Below are 13,916 nucleotides of genomic sequence, written 5' to 3'. Positions count from 1 at the left end.
CACACACACACACACACACACACACACACACACACACACACAGAATATTTCAAGCCAGGCCCTGTTGGCTTATACCTGTAATCCTAGCGACTCAGGAGTCGGAGATCTGAGGATCATGGTTCAAAGCCACCAAAGCACAAAGTCCAGCAAATAGTAGGACGTGGATCTGTTACTCAGGTGGGTAGATTACCAGCCTTAATAAAAAATGCTAAGAAATACCACCGGACTGTAAGTTCAAGCTCCCACCACATGCACAGAATAATAAAATAATGTAAAAAATTTAAGAGACATCCTATGAGTTAAAGCGATAAGTTGGTAAGTCATTTGTAATGATATAAACAGTTATGAAATGAATGCATACTTTTTGAAATGGTGAAAACTTATTTTAGCATATAGTTTATTTAGACATTAGAGCATTCATTCAATAAATACATGAATTGGGTAATGTCAATAGCCTGAAGGAACTTTAGAGAATAAATGAGTGATGTGATCTGCCCTCATGTACTGACAGTCTGGCTGAAGAGAAAAATAATTACGGAACTAAAAGGCAACTATAAATTTTAGCACTGTTGCTATTTATAAAGGGAACATGGAGAATTTCTTAATTCCTTCCTGTCTTTTATGCAAGGAGAGGGTCCTAATTCTCTTTTCCTCTCTAATGTCACTTTCTCACTCTTCTATTTTTCTTTTCCAATGATTCCATATGTATATCTAAATGTACTAATACTGGACAGGTAACTGTGAAAGATTTTCATGGACATCTATAAGAATTGGTTTGTTTATGACTGAGCTTTTTGTTGACAGCAAAATTTTGTAAATCTACATTTTCACTGTCTAATCCAGTAGACACTCTTCACATGAGGGCCTGTGATATTCATCCTGCAACCCAGGAAGTGAAGTTTTAGTTTTTATTTTTAACTTTGTTTATATTAAAATGCAAATAGCCCAATGAGACTACTACATATACTGTAAACAATACAGCTCTAGAGAGCTCCAAGCAAATGGAAAATCAATTTCACCAGGGGCTTGGAGACCAGATACTGGACACTGCTGGTTACAATGCAGTCAGAGAAAGCGTAGATTATTTGGAAAGTGCTTGAAGAAGGTTTCAGTCTTCTTAGGCACTAGGAAAGTGTCCTAGGTAAGTTCTGAGCCAGGTGTGAGGTTGGAGATTTAAACCTAGTAGAGAACAGAGAAACCTATCTGTAAAACTAAACTTTGCATGCAATCTCTGCTTGTGTAGCCTAATTGATAAATAGCCTGTTTTTATCTCTCTACATGCAGAAAGCTTAGCATTAGCAAAGAAACTTCACATCTAGTATCTTGCTTGAATTTTTTTACAAGGAAGTCATGACATAGGAGGACAAAATTTCCCATGAGGACAAAATTGGAATCATTAGCAGATTTCAAATTGAGTAAAATATCTAGGACTATGCTTAATACCTTAGTCTCTTCTCTGTCCTGGATTATCTGAGCTAAGAAGCATAGGAATGGTTAAGCAAAAGAGAAGTGAGACAAAGAATGAACTAATTCTTCAATGATACTCAATACAGTATCCCTCTGTACGTCACCTTTACAATAAAAAATTTTAAATAATAATATAAAAGAGAAATGAAGCCAGAGAACAAGAAGGCAGAGTATCCTCTCAGCCCTTGAAAAATCCCACAGTGTTCTCAGACCTTTGCTGGGCTCTGAGGATGTCACAGTGCACAGTGCAGGTGAGTTCATCAACAAAGAACCCTGAATCAAATCCCCACAGAACCAAAAATCAAATCAATTTCACTTGTCTCTATTTCCTATCTCTTTCTGCCTTATGGCCACAAGGCAACATTACACAATCATGTCTCCAAAGTGAGAATAGTTTGGCTTAAAGCGTGACTGAACCAAAGCAAACTTATAAAAGGAACTATGTACTGAACTTGATTAGTTAATTCTAGATTAAATTATTACCCATCAAAAGACTCCTTATAAGATCATCCTAGTTGGGAGCTGGGAAGGTGGCTCAGTGGTAGAGCGCTTGCCTTGCATGCCTGAGGCCCTGGGTTCCTCAGCACCACATAAGCAAAAAGAAAAAAAGCTGGAAGTGGTGTTGTGGCTCAAGTGATAGAGCACTAGCCTTGAGCTGAAGAGCTAAGGGCTAGCGCCCAGGCCCAGAGTTCTGGCCCCACGACTGGACCCCCCAAAAAAGATCATCCTAGTTGTATGCTAATTATTGCATTATAAGGGAAATCATGGCATATATATGTGTGTGTATATATATATATATATGTATATATATATATAAACACATTTTCTTAATCCATTCATCTACTGAGGGGCATCTGAGTTGATCCTGTATCTTAGCTATGGTGAATAATGCTGTGATAAACATAGCTGTGCTGGGAGCTGTAGTATGGCCTTGTTTGTGATCATTTGGGTAAATGCCTAGAAGTGGGATTCCTGGGTCATAGGGGAGCTCTATGTGTAGTCTTTTGAGGAACCTCCATACTGCTTTCCAGAGTGGTTGAAGACCTACTGCACCAACAGTAGGTGGTTGAACACCTACTGTACCAACAGTGCAGTAGGATTCCCTTTTGGCCACATCCCCTCCAGCATCTGTTGTTATAAGAGTTTTTGATTACAGCCATTCTAATTGGGGTGAGGTGGAATCTTAATGATGTCTTGATTCATATTTCTTTTATGGATAGAGAAGTTGAGCATTTCTTCATGTGTCTATTGGACATATTTATTTCCTCTTCAGAGAAGTCTCTAAGTCTTTAGCCCACTTATTAATGGAGCGGTTGTTTGTTTGAGGATTTGTTTTGGGGGGATTTAATTTTTTGAGTTCTAAGTATATTTTAGATATGAGACCCTTGTCTGTAATCTTATCAGATGAGCAGAAAAGCTCAAAAGCTATGTACATGTGACCATATAAGATGATGCTAAGCCAAATGAACACCAAGATATGGACACAAGAGGTTTTTATTTGTTGTTGTTGTTTTTAATGTACTATGTGATTTTCTTTTGTTTCTTTTCTATGTTCTTCCACCTGTGGTATATCTCCTGTTGTCACTGTATTTGATTTTGGTATCCTGCATCTTGTATATACATTTATCTAATTTGGGGAGGTGAAGGGGAATAACAAAATGCTGAACTAAGGATACAGGATGACCCATTGCAACAACGAGACTCATAAGACGCTATGTTGTAAATGAACTTTACAACTTTGGGAGGAGGGGTGGAGGGCTGGGGGAGGTAGGGGTGGGAAAGGATAGTAGGAGAAAAACAAAGGAGAGGGTAACAATACTCCACAAGAAATGTTCTTATTACCTTACTCATGTAACTGTAACCCCTCTGTACAGCATCTTTACAATAAAATAAAAAAATTGTAAATTCAAAAATAAGACTCCTTACAGACTCTCAGAAGAGTAAGGTGAAACACAGAAATGGTGGGACAAAGGCTGAACTAATGCTGCACTAATACTCACTAGACATTGTGTTGAAAATGAACTATATAACTTGTCGGGGAGGAGAGTCCAGAGAGAAAAACTGAGATAAGAAGGGAAGAAGTGACATTGTTCAAAAATAAATATCCTCAATACATGACTTATGCAACTATAACCTCTTTGTACATCAAATTATAACAAAAAATAAATAAATACATAGAGCTGTAACAAGTCCTGAAACATGGCCAATGCTGACACACACTGGGCTATGCTAGGCTATGAAAGTCTAGAACTATGATTTTTTTTTTCTTTTTCTTTTTGTCGGTCATGGGGCTTGAGTTATGGGCATGGGTCCTGTCCCTCAGCTCTTCAGCTCAAGGCTAGTGCTCTACCACTTGAGCCACAGTGTCACTTCTGATTTTCTGAGTGGTTTATTAGAGACAAGGGTCTCACAGACTTTCCTGCCAGAACAGGCTTTGAACTGCAATCCTCAGATCTCATCCTCCTGAGTAGCTAGGATTACAGGTGTGAGCCACTAGTGCCCAGCTTAGAACTGTGGTTCTTGAAATGTATTATGCATAGTATTCATTTAGTAGAAATGTTAATTTAGTAGCCTTTCTCTAGTATAGTTATAAAACCTGGAATCTGTGCTTTTTCTAAGCTGTCAAATGATTGATTGTGAGTTCCTTGTTGATCATTCTTTGATTGGTTCTTCTTGCTTAAAAGATTAAAGTCCTCTCAACTTATCTGTTAGTTCTTTCTCAAAGAAAAGTACCTAGAATTAGTAATACAATAGAAGTTGATCCCATTTATGAAGACGGGAAAATTCCAGAAACTTATGGCTAGAGAAGAGAGGAACACAGAACTACAGATTCTTTGTGGCTGCATTAAATTTGAGATTCCTCAGATATGTCTATATGTGGTTGTCCAAGTAGCAAGTTGGACCTTCTGTCTGGAGCTCAGGAAAGAGCTACTACCAAAATAGTGGTCAAAAGAGATTATGACTTGAAGATGGCCGTTGATTTCATAGGTGGTCCAACTCCACAAAACAAGCAGTAGTTGAAAAAAGTACCAAGAACTATACCTTGAGAAGACTCTCAGGGACTACAAGGGGAATTGACAAGGTTTCCAGTGAGAGATACAATGTATTAGAAAATTAATGTGAGAAGAGCTTTAAGGAAGAACCCGGGTCAACTCTAGAAGTCAAGCATGAATATTGTTTACAAAAATCAAAACATCTATAAGAAAAATGTTAACCAAGCTAAGCACCAGTGGCTGACACCTGTAATGCTAGATACTTAGGAGACTGAGATCTGAGGATCACCAGGTAGACCCATTGAAACAATGAGATGTACAAGTCTTTATGTCGAAAGATGAACTTTACAACTTTGGGGGAGAAGGGGGACGGGGATGGGGTGTGGGGAGGAAATGGGAAGGGATGGGAAGGGGAAACAAAGGAGGAGGCAATAATGCTTGATAAGAAATGTATTAATTATCTTGCCCATGTAATTGTAATCCCTCTATATGGTATTTTCACAATAAAATTTTTGTTTTAAAAAGAAAGCCAGCCCAGACAGGAAAGTCTGTGTGGGACTTTAATCTCTAATTAACCACCAAAAACCTGAAGATGAGCAGTGGCTAAAGTGGCAAAATGCTGGTCTTAGTGCAAAAGCTAAGGGTCGGAGCCTAGGCTTTGAGTTCAAGCCTTAGTAGTAGCGTGCGCGCGCACACAGATACACACACACACACACACATACACACACACACACACACACACACACACACACACACACAAAGTAAAGTTAACCAAAATTAAAACAAAACAGTAAGGTGGGGACGATGGGGCTGGGAAGGTGGCTCAGTGGTAGAGAGCTTGCCTTGCATGCCTGAAGCCCTGGGTTCGATTTCTCAGCACCACATAAGCAAAAAGAAAAAAGCTGGAAGTGGTGCTGTGGCTCAAGTGGTAGAGCGCTAGCTTTGTGCTGAAGAGCTGAGGGACAGCGCCCAGGCCCAGAGTTCAGGCCCCAAACCGGACCCTCCCCCCCCAAAAAAAAAGATAGGGAAGATGTGTATGCCAATTACATAGCAAAGAATTGATATCCAGAATATGATAAAGAACACTTAAAAATTAAGAAAAATTATGATGAAGCTCTCACAAAAGAGTCAAACATAGAATGATGCAGTTCATATAAGGATAAAATGTCAAGAACTAATCTAAAATAGGTACAACCTGACAAATTATTTGGTAAAATGCAAATTACATAAGTGTTTCAAAATTAACAAAATGACAAAACATTGATAATAGTATGGGTGGGAGAGATGAGTCAAGAACATTCTCACACTCTCTTGATGAGAATATTGCTACAGGGTTAAAGCAGGTCCGTTTTATGGTAAAAATCATAGCTGGACATTCAGGTTAACAAAACAACTTCACTTTTGGTAGCTATCTGAAAAAGAAAGTATTCAAAAGCATTAGAATATTATGTTTTGTAATAGCAGAAGTTGGAAACACCTACACACCTACTAATGGAGATAATTATAAGAATTTTAACATGTATTTTTAGTACAGAAGATTATGGAACAGTTAAAAAGAATATCTATATGTTCTCCAGTGGAATTATCTCTGAAATGTATTGTTGAAGAATACAATTTGACACTGATGGCTCATGCCTGCAATCCTAGCTACTGAAGAGGCAGATCAGGATTATTACAGATTCTAATCCAGCCCAGTTAAAAAGTGTAACCCCAGCTGGTGCTGGTGGCTCATGCCTGTAATCCTAGCTACTCAGGAAGCTGAGATCTGAAGATCGTGGTTCAAAGCCAGCCCGGGTAGGAAAGTCCGTCAGACTCTTATCTCCAATAAACCACTAGAAAACCGGAAGTGGCGCTGTGGCTCAAGCAGAGCTCATGCCTTGAGCTGAAGAGTGAAGGGACAGCGCCCAAGCCCAGAGTTCAAGCCCCACAACTGACAAAAAAAAAAAATGTGCAACCTTCTCTCAAAAATAACCATAGCATCAAGTATATACATTTTTCTAATTTGGAGAGGGGAAGGGAAATAACAGAATGCTGAAACAAGGATACAGGCTGACCCATGGTAACGATGAGACGTACAAGATATTGTGTTGAAAACTGAACTTTACAACTTGGGTGGGGGGAGTTGGGAAGGTGGGGTAGGGAAGGGATGGTAGGGGAAAACAAAAGAGGGGCTAACAATGCTCGATAGGCAATGTACTCATTATCTTACTCATGAAACTGTAAACCCTCTGTACAGTACTTTTACAATAAAAAGGCCAAATAATAATAATAATAGCAAAAATGGTAAGTAGATTGCCTGCTTTGCAAGTGAGAAGTGCTGAGTTCAAACTCCAGGACCACCAAAAAGCAAAAAAAGAAACATCAAAAACATCAGAATAAAATGCAAAAGGCAGAGAAACATTACATATAGACTATGCCCATTATTATAAAATAATAAGAGAATAAGCTATAAACTTGTGAGTTTTCTTTTGTTTTTTTTTGGGGGGGGGTCCGGTCGTGGGGCCTGAACTCTGGGCCTGGGTGCTGTCCCTCAGCTCTTCAGCTCAAGGCTAGAGCTCTACCACTTGAGCCACAGCACCACTTCCGGCTTTTTTCTTTTTGCTTATGTGCTGCTGAGGAATTGAACCCAGGGCCTCAGGCATACAAGGCAAGCTCTCTACCACTGAGCCAACTTCCCAGCCCAAACTTGTGAGTTTTTAAGAATGTTTATAAAAATGCTGGAGACACTACCAGACTTAGGTGAATTGTTGTCTCTGGAAATAACTAACATTTGTAGAAAAGAAACTTGTTGTTTTGTTTTTATATTTCCTCATCTGAACTGGTTGATGTTCTGTAATTTGTGGGATTTGAAAGAAAAATACCGATTTTTTCTGAAGCTATGTCAAGCTAAAATAAATAACCTAGACAAGTAATTTTATAAGTTGTTCATTTATTCACTGAGAGTTTAAATTCCTATATATCTCAGGCAATATGTTGGGGATTTGATAGATAGCAGCGAGTCAACCAGACAGAATTTCTGTCCCCATCAGACTTAACCTGTAGTAAATTCAGGTTTGTAGTAGATTCAGCCTTCTCTGTCAGTTGTTCTTACACTTATCAGATTCCCTGTCCCCAAAAGAAAAATACTTCAACTAAATCCTGGCACTTTGCTGACCTCCTGAAGAAGTCTGGGGAATTCACTATGGCAAGCGCATCTTTGCTTGACAACCACATTACAAATTATGAAAAGCAGCAAGGAAAAATAGTACAGTATTAGAAAATTAGCTATTCTTGAACTGCTCTAGAAACTCCCAAATTCATTCTACAATAGTATCTATAGAATACCACCACCAACTTCAAGACAACTAATTTAGCAAATACATTGCCTGAACAGATGCTGTTTATAAGTGGTCAACAACCTGGACCTAACCTGATAGCTTAAATAGCTCAAATCTCTCTGCCATACCACACAGAAGTTGTTGTACACATACTTTGTGATAGTTACATTCTTTCTGTGATATTCAGTAAAGCACAATAATTAAAAGAGGACCCCAGCCAGGCCTATAATCCTAGCTATTCAAGAAGCTGAGATCTGAGGAACACGGTAAAAGCCAACCCAGGCAGGAAAGTCCGTGAGATGCTTATCTCTAATAAACTACTCAGAAAAAAAGCCAGAAATGGTACTGTGGCTGAAGTGGTAGAGCACTGGTCTTGCACAAAAGAAGCTGAGGGATAGTGCCTAGGCCCCTGAGTTCAAGTCTTAGGACTACCAGAAAAACAAAAACAAAAACAAAAAACAAACAAACCCCAAACAAAAAAGAGAACACTATCCTTTCTAGAGGATATCCTTTGAGGTTCTTTCACCAACCAGCACCCCAATACCATGCTAGACTTTAGCTTCAAATCCGCTCAGACTGATAGCTAAAAATCTAAGCAGCTGCTAAGACCCAGCATTTATATCACACCACTATTCCTGCTTTCTTTTTTTGCCTTTAAAATTTTTTAAAGTCACAAACATCTTTTAATCTCCACAATGATGGGCATCATTATCTTATGCTTATGAACTCTATGACCTTCAACAATAAAACTATTTTTTTTTTACAAATTGGGTGATGTGTACATTTCTTTCCTTTAGCCTCATGTCAGCTGTTCCTTCTTTCTCTCTCATTCCCTCCATCCCATAAATGTCCTTGGGCTGCTTAGTTCACTTTCACCAATTGATAATCATCTACAGAATACATATACTTATAACATATGGCTTTTCCTAACTCAGAAGACCTCAAGCTGAGGTGGTCAAAAACATTCTCATGAAAGACACATCATACTAGTCATTAAGCATTCGGTTCCAACAAGCCAAAGTCACTCCTATGTGTGTCTCTCCTCATCTTCACAACCCATTTCTCTCCTCATGCTGCTCTCTGTCTGGCATGTTTGCCTGATACCTCTTCCTTGTCTCAAACTCATTATAAAATAATGCTCTGGGCAGACTTCTCTGAGATCCTTAAACCAAATCAGCATCTTTCCACCTCACAAATCCATCCAAAATTGTTCATCCCTCTATTGTATCATGTAGTGAATGCGATTGCACACATATTTTTATTTATTTTAATATATTATTTTCTTGACATCTGAGTTTATCAGGCAATGTGTACCTCTTACTAGTCCCATTATCAAAAGTATTACTAATATTAGGAGCACTATATGTGTTAAACCCTATAAATGTATTATGTGTAAAGGTCACAAACCCTAGGTGGTATAATTATTGTTTATATTACTGAAATAAAATTATTTTATTTCAAAAATGTATACAATTCAGTATTTATAAAAATAAAATTAAGGGAAAAATTAAGGAAAATTACTTCAACTGTATAAACATTTAACTGTATAAATTTATTATTATTTATGCAGTTGAAAGTAAATTCCAGACAGAGCTGATTAGTAGGGACACTGAGAATGAACATAAAGTCTTTTCCATTTAAGGCTCCTGTTTTAACCACTACTCTAAAATATTACCTTTAAATAAAGTAGAAAACACTTATTAAGTGCTTGTAAGGTGTGACTGAGCATACATACATTAGCTCATTTGTCTTCACAAACGCTGTGCTATATAAATAAGGATTCTAATGTAATCTAATTCTAAAATGTGACCAAGTGTCCGGATGGTGAAATGACCACAGAGCTATGGAGACTGGATTTGAATGCTGGTCAGTGTCCCTTCAGAGCGTGAGTCCTTATGACTCTACTCCGTGTCCCAATGATAGTCTCTTCTTTACCGTTTGTTAACATTGCTCACGTGTGCAGGAATTCATTCTGTGGGAATAGAGTTGGATCATTACCCCTTCCAAAGGGAATCAACCAAACCCATCAGCTCCCTACGCACTCACCTTAGTACATGTGTGGAACCATTAATGGTTGTAGTAGAACAGGGGATGGTCTGGCCCAGAATGGAAGGTCTTCTGTAGCGTTCATCATCACAGCAGAGGATGATGAGGAAGGCACGTCGAAAAGACTTATTCAAGAAGGCGTAGAGAAAGGGGTTCAATCCAGAATTGATATAGCCGAGCCAGAGGAAAGCGGTCCACACCTGCCCAGGGACAGTGTAGTCTATGAAAGGATCCACGATATTGGTGACAAAGAACGGAGCCCAGCAGAGGCAGAAGCAGCCCATGATGATGCACAGGGTCTTGGCTGCTTTGGTCTCTGTCCGCATGCGGTGGGTGCTTTGCTGGTCCGCAGGCTGGGCCCTGCCTTCCGAAGGGGCCCCTCCGGCACGCTGCAGCATCTGGATCTGGCGTGCGTGCTCCTTGGCCGTGACATAGATGCGGTAATAGGCCAGCACCATGAGGAGGAAGGGTATGTAGAAGGCCACCACAGAGCAGGTGATGGCGTAGGGTTTGTTGACCATGAAGACACAGTATGTAGAGTTAGAGTTGTGGTTGAACTTCCTTTTCTCTATCTGAGAGTTGGAGGGAGGGAGAACATTGGGGAGGAAGAGAAGGAAACAAAGATGGAACAGGAGGAAAAAAATGAGGAAAAATGTAAGGAAAGAGACATTGAAAAGAAGAGAAGGGGAATAGTAAGACAGAGGGGAGGGAAATGAGGAGGTAGCAGAAAAAGGAAAGAATGGATGAGAAGAAACAAAGAAGATAAGAGGCAAGAAAAGGAAGAAAGTTGATTAGCAAACCTTTGTTTTTCTTAACAGTCCACAGCACAGAGAACATCGGTGGCAAAAACAAACAACAGCAGCAAGAAAAATAAAATGGAAAAACATGGACATATTATTCTAGGACTCAGAGAGCCTGTCTGTGTAAGAGAGGCAGAAGTAGAAATTGAATGGGGACAGGATCATTCTTCTTTCGATCTGCTCAATCTCTTCTCCATTCCTTGTTGACTGGCACACAATATACCAGTGTCCCTTCACAGGTTGGCTTACTCAGTACCATCAGAATCCTTTGTGGTTCAGATTTCCTTCTCCCGCTTTCATTTATTGGCACTAAATCTCTAGGCAGTGAGGCTCAGATTCCTGAACTTTTAGACACTATTTTTTTAAAAGAAAATAGTGAAATTTCCTAATACTTGCTATTTTCTAGATTCATTTCACTACTGACTGGGGGAGTCCCATGGAGGTTTTTCTCATTTTGATAATATGCTACTCAAAGTAACTGATATAGCACAATGCTCAAGAAGGGACTAGGGCTTTAAGGGAAAGAAAACTTATGTAGATATTTTAGAATCATAAGAGAAAATAGTAAGTACTTCCTTAGTATCTGTATGCTCAACTTCCAAGTGTCTCCATATTCTCTATGTCTCTTGGTAGCCATCAGATTGACTTCTAAGGTATCACAATGTTTGTGTTCAAATTACCCTTGGCTTACTTAAAAATGGCCACAAAGCACAGAGTAGTGATACTGGAAATTTTATTAAAGTATACAGTTAGGATTATTCTATTTTATTATTAGTGATTATTATTCATCTATTACTGTACTTAATTTATAAATTAAACTTTACCATGGATATGTAAAAATGGGAAAACATTGCATACATATGTGTATGTGAATAGAAATAAACATGCACACACACATTCACCAACACATATACATTATTCTCAGTTTCAAGCATCTAGCCGAAGTCTTGCAGTATAAACCTCATGGAGGATTGGAGATTTTTTTTTATATGGACTGAACAAGTAAAAATCATGTGGGAACTTGAACACAATCTGAGCTAGTGCCTTGGTAATATTCATTACCTCCTATCATATCCCAAACCCAGACCATTTAGCTATCCATCCCAATGACTCCATTCAAACTGGTGAGGTCAAAGTTATCAATTTCCACATGGCCATGTCCACGTTGACTTTTTTTTGTTGTTGTTGGTCAGTCATGGGGCTTGAACTCTGGGCTGGATGCTGACCCTGAGCTCTTCAGCTCAAGGCTAGTGCTCTACCACTTGAGTCACAACACTTCCAGTTTTCTGGTGCTTAATTGGAGATAAGAGTCTTACAGACTTTCCAGCTTAGGCTGGCTTTGAATTGCAAACTTCAGATCTCAACCTCCTGAGTAGCTAGGATGAGAGGTGTGAGCCACAGGTACCTGACCCCCTCTGCCTTTTAAATGAGTTATTATTCTTTTGACATATCTGATGCCTTAGCTTTCTTTGTGGATACATGTTTGGTTGAAGAAAGATAAGAAGTAGATAAATATTAAATGTATATACAGGCAGATAAATTATTTCAAAGTAAATATACCTGTGTAATTATTGAATATCTATAGAATATCACCAGTATCTGCAAAGCCTGTCATCACTCTGCTCAACTGTCACTATTAATATATGTCACCATGGACTAAGTTTGTTTTCCAACTTCATATCAAAGTAATCATAAAATATGTACTGTTTATGTATCTCCTTTAACTTAATATATCATTCATATTATATTAGATACCACTGAGGCCTGCGAATTACCTTCAAAATAGTGAAATATGAAGTTATGTGAATCCATACTCTTCTTACAAGTTCAATTTGACTAAGTTCTTTTCAACTCTCAGCCTGCCCTGCTATCTGCACCTCTGATCTGTGTTTTTTTATGCCCCCTTGCCCTGATTTGAATTTCAAATCAAATTTAACCAAGTCTAAATTTATCATGAGCCTTCACATTCTAGGCTGTGGTTTGAACACACATTTCCTAATGAGTAGTGATATTTACATTTTTGCTATTTGGATAGCCTCCATTGGCAAGATATTATTCAGATATTACACTATTTTAAAGCGTGGCTGCATCTCATTTAACTTTTAACAGTTCTTCTATATTCTGGCTATGTCTTTGTTAAATTTGGATGACGAATCAGTCCTGTTAGATAGATGCTCCAAATTTTTTGCTAGTACTTTTTGTTACCTGTTTAAGAAACGTGTTTACTCTTCAGAATATTCTCATACCTAACCACTTAAAAATGTTTTTGTAAAGTCTATCTTAGCATGCTGTCATTAGTTTTCGCATCAAATTCTTCATTCTACCTGAAATCATTTTTTTCTAATGGCATAATGTAGGACACAGGTTTACATTTTTACCTAGCACTATGGAATAAAAAGACTGCTTTCTCAGATAACCTGAAATACAATCATAAATCAGAGAACTGTAGGTGCATGGCACTGTGTCTGGATTTTTCACTTTTTTACTTTCTTGATTTATTTGTACATTGTTCTGTTTTTGAAGGGGAGGTTATATTTTTGTTTTACTAATTTTTATAAGATTTTTATATTTTTGTGCTGATACTTGGGTTTGAATTCAGAGCTTCAGCACTGTTCCTTAGCTTTTTCATTCAAGGATGGAGCTCTACCACTTGAGTCACAACTCCATTTTTGGCTTTTTGCAGGTTAATTGGAGATAAATGTCTCACAGACTTTCCTGTCCAGGTTGATTTTCAAACCAAGATCCCCAGATCTCAGTCTCTTGAGGTGTTTTGTTAATATATAACTTTATTTTTGTTATTGAGATGCTGTACAGAGGGACTTTCTGTTTCATAAATCAGGTGATGAGCACATTTGTTTTTGGATAATGTCATCCGTTCCTTTGCTTCCCCCAGTTTCCCCTTCCCCTACTTGTACAAGGGGCTTTCAATTCAACATGTCCGTTTGTGAGCACAATGCATCTTCATCAACTTCACTCCACTATTTTAATTTCCACGACTATTAATTTTGGCTAGTTAGTAATAAAAGTCTTTAAACTGTGGATTCCCTTCTTAAAGAGTCCTTTGGCTATTTTGTGTTGTTGTTATTGGTCATGGGACCTGTACTTTGGACCTGGGCACTGTCCCTCAGCTCTTCAGCTCAAGGTTAGTGCTCTATCAATGGAGCCACAGTGCTACTTCTGGCTTTTTCTGCTTATGTGGTGCTGAGGAATCAAAACCAGGACTTCATGCATGCAAAGCAAGCACTCTACCACTGAGCCACCTTCCCAGCCCTGCTTTGGCTATTCTTATATCT

At 38.5% G+C, this 13,916-nt stretch overlaps 1 protein-coding gene across 1 annotated transcript in view; it reads right to left on the bottom strand.

The window, feature by feature from the left end:
• Window positions 1-13,916, bottom strand: part of Htr4 (5-hydroxytryptamine (serotonin) receptor 4, G protein-coupled) — a 223,922-nt gene that overhangs the window by 17,553 nt on the left and 192,453 nt on the right. The window contains exon 13 of the mRNA XM_013025489.1: window positions 9,824-10,395. Coding sequence (XP_012880943.1) covers window positions 9,824-10,395 — 572 coding nt within the window. The remainder of the gene's footprint in view (window positions 1-9,823; window positions 10,396-13,916) is intronic.

The sequence above is a fragment of the Dipodomys ordii genome, unplaced genomic scaffold (genome assembly GCF_000151885.1).
Source record: "Dipodomys ordii isolate 6190 unplaced genomic scaffold, Dord_2.0 Scaffold85, whole genome shotgun sequence".
NCBI lineage: Eukaryota > Metazoa > Chordata > Mammalia > Rodentia > Heteromyidae > Dipodomys > Dipodomys ordii.
The sequence above is the reverse complement of the archived record's forward strand: the minus strand, read 5'-3'. Positions and strand labels throughout refer to the sequence as shown.